Source organism: Aethina tumida, chromosome 3, assembly GCF_024364675.1.
Source record: "Aethina tumida isolate Nest 87 chromosome 3, icAetTumi1.1, whole genome shotgun sequence".
NCBI lineage: Eukaryota > Metazoa > Arthropoda > Insecta > Coleoptera > Nitidulidae > Aethina > Aethina tumida.
Window position 1 is genome coordinate 14453824 of NC_065437.1, and position 10435 is coordinate 14464258.

The window sequence follows — 10435 nt, forward strand, 5'->3', positions numbered from 1 at the left end:
CCTGTAAACCTGATTAAAACATCAATTCCAAATATTAATATTTTATTTGCATGCAAAACAACACAAATTTTATAGAAAACAAAAAAATCCGTTTTATATTCCGTTAACAAAAAAATTGTTTACAGCCTTTAGTCACAGTAACTTTGAGATAAAAGTGTTTTTATTGTAATAATCACATGGATGAAGGTAGTTTAGGTATCAATGAACAAAGTTTATTCGAAAAAATGAGCGCATTTTTCGACCATTATTTCCTAAGTTTAATCTAACTTGAATTAAAAAAATATCGGTATAATATTGCGGGGTGTTCATATTCTAAGAAAAGATTTATGTAACGACATTTTTTTAATCTAGTACTAATTGTATAGATGTGCTGAACGTTTATAGCACCGTGATATAAAATAATGTGATTTTCAGTATAGAAACTTTTAATCAAATGACATGAATTTAAAATTTTAGAGCTTGAACGGCAGTCCTCAAAAGCAAGACGGATGGTTCAAAAATTAAAAATATAAATATCACAGAAAACATCGAATCTATAAAATATTCAAGCTCTAAATGGACAAAAATGAAATTGCAAAATGAAATTGACATTAAAATTAACTGAATTTACAAATGCTTCTATCAAAGACAAAATGTAGAAATAATATTTAAAGCTCACATTTAAATAAGAATGAACATTTAGTAACTGCTTTTTCGTTGCACGAAAACGGGGTTATTGAAATTACAAAAAACAGTCTTGAAAAATCCGTTTTAATCTTTTGCACAGTAAAAGTGCAACAAGCAAACAAGAAAGCAGTTGATTTTAAAAATTAATACTACATGTAACAATAATCCGGGAACTAACATTTTAAGTATTATTACTAATGAAAAACAAGGAGTTAAGTGATTTTTCTAAAACACTTTTTTGAGGTTTAGAAACATTGTGTTATTGTGTGTATTACTAACTAAAAAGGCTAGAACAAAACAACTATTATCCCATAAAATATCAGCATAAGTATTAAATGCTAAATAAATATTATACTAATTGTAAGTTACAAAAATTAACATAAGATTCGAAAGAAAGTAAAGCTTTAAATTTCACAATAGTTACCTACAATAGACATAAAATATCATAGTAAAAAATATTTTTTTATTAAATAAATTAAATACTTTTTAAAGCCACGAATTTAAAAATAGTTCGGACAATTTCAAAAAACAAAGCTGTCTTTTTTTAGAGTTTTTAAGAAATTAATCAGTTATTATTTTTTGAAACGTCCTTTGTTTTTATTATAAAAATAATCATGCATATTAATTAAATTAAAAGAATTAAGTTAAATAATTCTTCAACCCATTACATGAAGTTAAAAATAAATAAAAAAAATTCTTTAAGAAAAACATGAGATTGGAAGGCACATTTTAAAGTGAGTGCTTAAAAAACAACACAGCTTAATAAATAGGTAATAATTTAACTATTGTTTCAATTCAGGATGATTTCAAGTTGACTAGAAAACAAAAAGAAACATTCGAAATAAGTTCACAAGAATGAGCAAACCAACCTAAATGAAATGTCTATTTATTAGCCGTGTCAATAACTGAGACCAAAAAAAATAACATTTTACCTAATTAAACCTAGATAAACATGTATCTAAAATCTAGTTTTGCGTCCGTTAAAAAAGTCAATATCAAAATTCTGTATTCGCGATTATTACTATTGTAGAAACCGTAACAAAAATATTTTTTTCGTTTTGAATGAACACTTTTTTTTAGGGACAATAAATATCTCAGTTTTAAATTTCGTGTTTGCGAAAGTGTTTAGCGAAACTTTCCATTGGTGAAACTTTGCAACACTTTCAGCGTACCTTCGTCAAGTCCGACGACATCGATGATTTGCGGTGAACCGTTGGAAGTCGCCAGCTTTCGTGAGGCAAAACTTACGTTTATAACCCTGGGGAAACAATTAATAAAGTTATTAGTACAAAATTAGTACGACTGGAAGGCGTGCTTACTTTGCGTTTTTGTTAACCGTTTTAAGATACTTCTCCAACGGTTTGTTGAAGGAAAAGAAGTTCGATCGTAGTTCTTTCGGAACTTTATTGGCGATATTCACGTGATGTATGAAGTTGATGAACACGTCAAACTGGTGGCACTTTTTGAGGGCCCAATCTAAACCAGCAGTTGGAACCAGATATGTACTTTCGTGGTCCTTTATTTTTTTCAGCATATCCGCTACCGAGTCGACTGGAAAAAACACGTTCAATATTCACCCATTACAATAATTACAAAGACACACCTGTTTTTAAATCAACTGTAACAACATCTTTGTCTTTAAATACTGCAACAGTAACGTTTTGTTCAGTCTTCAAGTAGAAGAGGATCAACGAAAGGGTGGCTTCGATAGCGGTGATATTCCTGCTATGCAAGCAAGGATAGTCCATTTTATTTGTAACGTCAACGGTAAGAAGGTATTTCAATCCTGTCCCCTTTACATTGTGATAAGACAACGACATGCATTTGTGGATGGTGCCAATTAAAATCTGGCATTTTGGTTCCGTCGTTTTAACTTTCAACAGCTGCTCCTCAGTTAACTGCTTATCTTTAACCAAATGATCAAGGAGTTGCGGATCGATTGGCCTAAAAAATGTACGAAATTGGTCATTTTAAACAAACTCAAGGATTTAAATATTACTTTCCGCCTTTCTCGAAATTTTTCAGATGTATAAAAACCTCGACGGGATTAACGGTGCTCGACCTGACTCTGTTGGGGTCGGTCAAACATTCGACGACCCTATTGTGAGTTTCGGAATTGAGTTTCAAAAATCCGTTCTTGTACAACCTAGGCAAAACTTTCAAAACATCTTGTACCTCCATGAAAGGCAAAACAGCATTCCAAGCCTGAAAGTTTATATTGTAATATGTGACCCAGTTTTACAAAATGACTTACTTCAGCTTTCTTTTGCAATTCCTGCGACAAATGTTGGTGCGTTAGCTTCAACTTTTTAATAATAGGAAGAACATCCTCCAAATTCTTAGCAGAGCTAACTGTGTCAACATTCTTAATCACCTGAATTAGTTCTTTTGCCTTATCATTATTAATGTTTTCGTCGAAATTTTCCTCTTTGTACAAAATGTATTTAACAATCAGACTTTTTTCTGCAACAGAAATCTATAATAGATATTTGTTTAAAAAAAAATTGTCTCAAACATACCGATTGTATCTGTTTTGATATGACAAAGTTTGAACAGCGTTTTGTGAGACCAACCATGACATTTTCTTCTATCCTTGTAAAAATCAGCCAGTTTGTCTGCAGTTTTATTCTTGTAATACTTGCAAATGTATTTTCTCAAATTGGTCGAAATTTTCGTAACATTGTTTCTCAACTGAGTCGAATACTTAATGTAATTGAAAAAATCATCATCTGACTTGGTAATCTTTAAAGCCTCCTCAGTAATTTTTTCTTTAACTTCAGGTGTAAGTTTCGGATTGGCGGCATACAGGGCCAAGATATAAAATAGTGTCTCGCGTCTGGGTATAAATTTACAATCAGAAGTTGAGACGATAATTGATAAAAATTCCTCTGGTTTGTCATTTAGATCGAGAACATCCAAGTTTATTGGATATTTTGACCATGAGTATGTTTCTGGATTGCCTGAGATGTATATGTTGTTTGGGCTGCTTAAATATATTATTCTTTTTAATTGTTCTTTACTTGACAGCTTTGATGAAGCCATTTTCTAAAAAATATTGTTAAATTAGTAAATTAATGAATGTAAGTTGCAAGAACAGGCCAAAAACTAAAAAAATTAATAAAATTATAAATATATAATAATAGTAAGCATATGGAAAGAAGTAGATTGCTTATTCAATTAACAATATGTAAATGATTCATGGGCATAAAATCCAAAACAAATATCTTTAAATAGATTGATATTTACTGTTAGAAATATGATAATTAAATTATCGCGTGTTTCTTATTATTAACAAATTATTATTTATTCTAATTGTTATTTACCAGAAATAAATAAAATATTACTTACAGTTAAAGTTTATTCACATCAACTCAAATAACTGCCAGCAGTAATTGTCAAACAGCTGTATGCTAAAACAAGAACTGTCACAATGAAATAAGCTAAAATTAATGATTAATTAAGTGCATAAACAAAACTTGTTGATAAATTATAAAGATAAATTGTTTATTCTTTGATAAAAAGTTTTTGTAATTAATTAAATACTGTTAAGACAATATTAGAAGCGACTACAGTTTTCTGCAATAGTTAGGCAAAGTTACCAAAGTTTTAAAAATAACCGATTGAGGTCGCTGTTTTTAAAAATATTTTGATGAATATAAAATGATTCAGTTAATACATATTTTACAGTTCGTAAAAGAATAATAATTAAGAAGCTTTTAGTTGCAAAATGTATTTATTATTTGCATCTAAGTTGACATTCAGAACACCTACTTATAGTTGGCAATAGTTAAAAGTTGTTTTAAATGTCAAAATATGAAAACGATAAACTGTTGCAAATAATGTGATTCTGATTGATTTTTTACTTTAAACAAATATGAATCTTCGACATTTTTAATATTCAATCACGAAAAACCGACTGTAACCAAATAAAACCCGTCTTTTCTAAACTTGTTCGGAACATATGGGATTGTGTTGGTGCCAAATAAAATGTTTAATGCAATTAAAAGATTAACAACTAAAAATGACTCTTCAAACAGCCCTTCCTCGGTGGTTTCAAAACCAACCAGCCACCAAGCGATGTCCACGTCCTTGCAGAGAAAATTCGCCAAAGGAGTCCAATATAACAGTAAGTTGTACTAACATACTTTGGAATCTATTAACATAACACGTTTACAGTGAAAATAATAATAAAAGGCGACAGAAACGTAGGAAAAACGTGCCTCTTCCAACGTCTGCAAGGTAAAAAATTCGTGGAAGAGTACATTCCAACTGATGAGATCCAAGTAACATCAATTCAATGGAATTACAAGGCAACTGATGACATTGTTAAAGTGGAAGTTTGGGATGTCGTCGATCGCGGAAAAAAGAAAAAACGTTTTGACGGTCTCAAATTGGATAACACCCAGCTAGAAATACCTGAGGAAACTGCACTGGATGCAGAATTCTTGGATGTCTACAAGGGAACTAATGGGGTCATCATGATGTTCGATTTGACCAAGACATGGACATTTGATTATGTTCAGAGGGAACTGCCCAAAGTTCCACCTCACATTCCAGTCATTATTTTATCCAACCATTGTGATATGTCCCATCATCGATCTGTTACTGCTGATCATGTCACTTTTTATATTGAATCTATTGCTGGGTAAGTTATAGTCGCAGTTTAATGTTTTTTTAATCTTTTGAAGTTGTTGTGGTAAAACTAGTAGTAAAAATAGTTGTTATCTGCAAGTTTATGTTTTGAATGTAGCCATAAAGATAAATATAATGGTTTATAATTTCTTTTGATAAATTGAATAATCCAATTAGAAATTTATAGGATAATTAAAAGCATTCAATTGAAAACATGACATGCATATATAGTTAATATATGAATATTAGAAATTATTTATTCACATTTCAATTTCATATACTCTGAAATTAATTTTGTACATACTTCTCCTATGAAATAAAAATTTTAATACCTTTTGTTGAAAAAACCTAGTAAGATATTCTTAAAGGATCTAACATCTTTCCTATTCAGAACAATGTTTTATATATTTTATTGAGGTAAAACAAAACAGTATCTTACTATCTATTATTAAAACTGTACCTTGTTAGGTTTTGTCAAAAGTTATTAACCAAAATTAAGTGGCACACTGTGAAATTTTGAAAAATTGAAAAATTTCGATAAGCCATATTTTCAAAAATAAAATACTGAAATTTCAAATGAATATCTCAAATAGTAATAGAGTTAGAGACTTCTAAACAGTAGCCTCTCAACAATTGGAAAGTTACGTTATTTTTCGGGCTGTAATGATCAAAATATTTTGATTAATGCAAATCATGGATTTTACATTATTCCGTTTGTTTTAAAACCAATTTCCTTGCTAAAGAAAATAAAATATATGTCGTTACAAAACGGCATAATTTTTATTTTATTTTATATTTTGTGTAATTCATAAAAAATCCGTTGCTGGGATCTTCCTTTTGACGAGAAATTTGGTTTTGATTTAATAATTTATTTCATATACTTTTTAAACTAAACGGTCAGTAAATAACATTTAAAATTCTCGCTTAGTACCCGTTCGGCGCAAGTGCGCCATTCCGAATCTTCGATGAGAAACGGCTTTGGTCTGAAGCTGCTGCACAAGTTCTTCAACCTGCCTTTCCTCCAGCTGCAGCGCGAAACGTTGTTGAAACAACTGGAACGGAATCAGATCGAAACGAACACCACGATTCAAGAACTGGATCTGTTCTGCGACTCGGACGACGCGAATTACAGCAAGTTTTTGGACACGTTAACGAAAAAACGGCGCGAAGCTGCCGATTCTCATGCCAACATTCCACCACCGCAAGTTAACAATGCGGCGCCTCCGAACGTCAATGCTGCAGGTCCGGAAATAAAGCGATCGCAAAGCGGGCCGATTGTAATCGGCGCGGGACAACCGATTCCTTACGGCAACCTGAATCAGGCCCTGAAACCGCCCAATCCGACTCCTTATGTTTCAAAGAGTTCGAGCATGAGCAGCGGCTTTGTTTCCAAAGTGGGAGTCGATAATGGAGTTTCGGACTTTGTTCCCGACTTACGGAAACTCGAGATTAGTCCCATTACTTCGGTGGAGGAGTTTTGCCCTGACGGCGGGCAATTGACCGGTTTCTTGGACGACGTGCAGTACAACGTGCAAAACAACGTCAAAGAAACAATAATCGAGTCCGACTCGTAAGTTTACACAAACTCCAACTATTATAATTGTTAGTTGTAATAAACAAATCTTTACAGTGACACGGACACGGGAAATCCGCTGGTGTCCGAGCTGCAAGAGGACTTGGACCCGGACGAGATGGTCTCATACCCGAAACCGAAGCCGGCGAAAAAGACTGAACAAACAGACATGGAACAAGACAAGACTGTGGAAGACTACGACATGAAACAGACGATGGACGAGTTCGATTCGACCATCAATTCGGAAATTTCGGAGCTCACTTCGGATGCGTACGACGGCTGGATGGGGGCGGACACGAAATGGAGAAGGTCTCCCGAAGGTGGTGAGGACGTGTCCGTCGTCAGTCAGACTCTGGATTACAGCAACAGCACGGCTTACGACGACAGCACAAGCGTGACTTCGTCCAACGTTCAGATGGAGTTGCTGAGCTCGAAACAGAGCGGCTCGAATAACGGTAGCGTCCAGAGCGGCAGCGAGGAGACGCAGACGTCCAGCTCGTACAAGAAGGACGCGCTGAGGAAGAAGGACAGGGAAAAAGTAATCCAGTCACATTGTGATGTGTCTATATATTTATTAACTGAGGTTTCCTTACAGACGGAACGTAAGAAGAAGAAGAAAAAGGACAAGGAGAGACAGCAGAAGGACTCGCGTCGCGGCGAAAGGAAGCGGGCTTCCAGGGACGAGTTGGAGGAGTTTTTAAACGGCAGTCCGAGTTCACCGATTGATGCGGCTTACGAGGCCATATAGCGCATGCCCCATCTAATTCGGTACAAGTACGTCATGGACTACTCTTAACTAGCATTGCCTTTTAAACTTCCGACGGTGTTTCGCTTCAGTTATGTTTGACTGTGATTTTTAAGAATAAAGTTCAATTTAAAATAATATGATAAGATAACAGCATTAAATTCAACATTAAGCAATTAAAACGGTAGTTTTTATTTATATTTATACAGTCAACTACAAACGTTACTTTTTAAAAATCATTGTCAAACATTGTTGTTTAGATCTTGGTATTTCTATTGAAATTAGGATCAACTCAGTGTGCAATGCCAATTAACATAATCGATGTGCAGAAATTTTTCAAGCTTTAATTATTACTATTATATATAAAAAATGTATTCAATGTTATTTATTTTTTCTATTATCCGTAATTAAAATTTTAAAGTGCGGTTTATAAAAATCGGGGTCACGATATTTTCATAGGATCATTTCACATTTTCGAGTACCGCCTCGATTTTTATTTATTGGCGTATTTTTCATGTTTAACTACTCAAATCTCTTTGGAATATATTTATTATTCTGTTGTTCTATATGTTGAAATATTGTAATGTTATTGGAAATAAATATTAATAAAACTAGGAAGTGTTTTTAACCAGTGTGTACCCTCTTTATTTATAAACAGATAAGGAATAGATAAATATTTTGCTTTAGATTCTTTGATAGCCACTATTTGGTAACTAAATTTTAAGTCTAAACATTTTTGCCGTAAATTTATGGCTGTCTTTAAAGTTGCGTCAAAAGAGAGAGTAATAAAATAAGAATGTAAATCGTCGTTTAAGGAACAAAATTTAAAACTATTGTGATATAAACACCTTTACGAAATAACCGGAAGAAAATTGATAATGTAGTTTCATAAAAGATAAATATTGACATTCTGAGGTTTGTATAATTTTCTTTGTTAAATATACAATGAATCATTTTGCGGTCATCACCACGATTATATTTTGGAAGTGACTGTCTTTATTCACCTGATTGTATTAAGACAACAACACAATTTCAATTTTGCATAATCGTTTACGTCACTAACCCCGTATTTATCAGGGACATCATTCAAGGCCGACCTCTCGGGGGTTGTTTCTTGCGTCACGAGGGATGAATTTTGCGACCATTAACCGGTCGGGAATGTCTGTTAACCGATACCTTTTCTTTGTTCGGCTACCTTACTATAAAAGACGGTGATTTAACCCCAGCCCTCAATGACCTAAATATTTTCTAGTTAAAAATAATTGGTACTGGTAATTGGTGGACGTTGTAACGCATTAAATATTAAACATGCAGTGAATAAATTAACAAACACTTTTTTTGGAAGCGAAGAATTTTCGGAATGTTGTCGGTTTCGTGTGAGATTTTGAGATTTGGCACCGGTGTCTGGAGTCCAATGTGAGCGGTTGCTGTACGTCCCCGTCCCCACCGGAATACCTGACCGCGAACTGGCGCGCAAACTGTTCAAAAGAAGGTAAGTGGGATCTTTCAAAGGAAAGTACCTACTAGATTTGTTTCTGTATAGGTAAGCGTTAACTATTTTTTGCCTTTTGTAGGAAAATTAGGATATATTTTTGAAGTAAAGGCTATATGGGTATTCAATAGTTAAATGATAAGACAATATATTATTTATTTACTACTAAATAATATAATCCCAAGTTATAATTAATTTATTTTGAATATTAGTTGACGAAGACCTTTTCTTTAAAACTATTGTTTGGAATGCTTTTTCCAATTATGATTTGTTTGAGCACTTAAACATTTTTACGATTATGTATTGATAAATGTTTTTATGATCATAAAAATATTGCACAAAGGAAAGTAAAACTATCAGATATTAATTTAACAATATATTTATTTAAAAAACTGGACAATAAAAAATATTCCAATGAGTAATAATAAGACATTACTTTTAATAGACATTTTGTATTCCGCTCACAATTAAAATAGTGATAATTTTAGAATTACCTCACTTTCATCCAAAGGACAATTAAAATGTCGACGTATTGTTTAAAATCTAAAGCTTTACAATAAGTAATTATAAATAATGTTTATTATATTTTTTATATACAATCGTACTTGAAACAGAACTAATTGAGCTATATAAAGAAACGTTAAAATTGTAAAAATTTCGTAATAAAAGTGACAACAAATAATATAATTATTTTTATGGTGTTTTTCACTTTTAAACATTTTAGTTGTTGCTTTATTACAATAAATTACTTCATTAAATTTTACACCAAAACAAACAAAATTAATTACAAAATAATGAGAAAAATATTACTATAGTTTGTGTTATCTGACTATATTTGTATTAATTGACTTCACCCACTTAATTAACGACTAAATTGTTCCATTTTCTGTATCGTTTATTAATTTCATTGTTGAATCATTGTTAAACTAGTTTCATTAATTGATTGATGAATATTTCCTGAAGTGAACATTCCGGAATATTATATTTTAATTTAATCGTCAGATTTAAAATGAATTTATATGCACCGTTTTATAAAAAATATAATAATCTAACGTTGGCGCCCAACTTTACGTTTACATTTGTTTGGATACCGATTATTTAAGTTAGTGTATGGTAAAAAGAAAATTTGTTGGAAACGATCACGTCGGCGGATCGAATGGTGTAAAAGTAAGACCGAGATTGCAACATGGTCATTTGTCCATTTTAATTACAAATCACTTGTCCACATTACCACGCAATTAAAATAACTTCTTCAGACGGCTAGACTGATGACATACTAGCTGGGTCTTTTTACCGTCCCGCAAAGACTTGGCAACGTCTCCGAACC

General features: G+C 32.4%; 2 protein-coding genes across 2 annotated transcripts; one reads left to right on the top strand and one right to left on the bottom strand.

Moving 5' to 3' along the window:
- Window positions 1–25: 25 nt before the first annotated feature.
- Window positions 26–4145, bottom strand: LOC109598836 (RNA-binding protein RO60-like). Its single transcript, XM_020014755.2, has 7 exons — window positions 4015–4145; window positions 3186–3711; window positions 2921–3129; window positions 2666–2871; window positions 2270–2610; window positions 1986–2217; window positions 26–1924 (listed from the first exon to the last, which is right to left on the bottom strand). The coding sequence occupies exons 2-7, from the start codon at window positions 3706–3708 to the stop codon at window positions 1792–1794; spliced, it is 1644 nt and encodes a 547-aa protein (XP_019870314.2). The 5' UTR covers window positions 3709–3711; window positions 4015–4145; the 3' UTR covers window positions 26–1791.
- Window positions 4146–4417: 272 nt separating this feature from the next.
- LOC109598834 (rab-like protein 6) lies at window positions 4418–8230 on the top strand. The gene is made up of 5 exons (XM_020014751.2): window positions 4418–4792; window positions 4843–5311; window positions 6227–6868; window positions 6929–7409; window positions 7467–8230. The coding sequence occupies exons 1-5, from the start codon at window positions 4654–4656 to the stop codon at window positions 7617–7619; spliced, it is 1884 nt and encodes a 627-aa protein (XP_019870310.2). The 5' UTR covers window positions 4418–4653; the 3' UTR covers window positions 7620–8230.
- Window positions 8231–10435: the final 2205 nt, after the last annotated feature.

Coding starts and splice junctions, on each gene's coding strand:
- LOC109598836 (XM_020014755.2), bottom strand. CDS start 3,708: ATGGCTTCATCAAAGCTGTCAAGTAAAGAACAATTAAAAAGAATAATA. Junction 2,611..2,665: donor AATTTCGAGAAAGGCGGAAA/GTAATATTTAAA, acceptor TACATTTTTTAG/GCCAATCGATCCGCAACTCC. Junction 2,218..2,269: donor TACAGTTGATTTAAAAACAG/GTGTGTCTTTGT, acceptor TGTTTTTTCCAG/TCGACTCGGTAGCGGATATG.
- LOC109598834 (XM_020014751.2), top strand. CDS start 4,654: ATGTTTAATGCAATTAAAAGATTAACAACTAAAAATGACTCTTCAAAC. Junction 5,312..6,226: donor TATATTGAATCTATTGCTGG/GTAAGTTATAGT, acceptor ATTCTCGCTTAG/TACCCGTTCGGCGCAAGTGC. Junction 6,869..6,928: donor ACAATAATCGAGTCCGACTC/GTAAGTTTACAC, acceptor AAATCTTTACAG/TGACACGGACACGGGAAATC.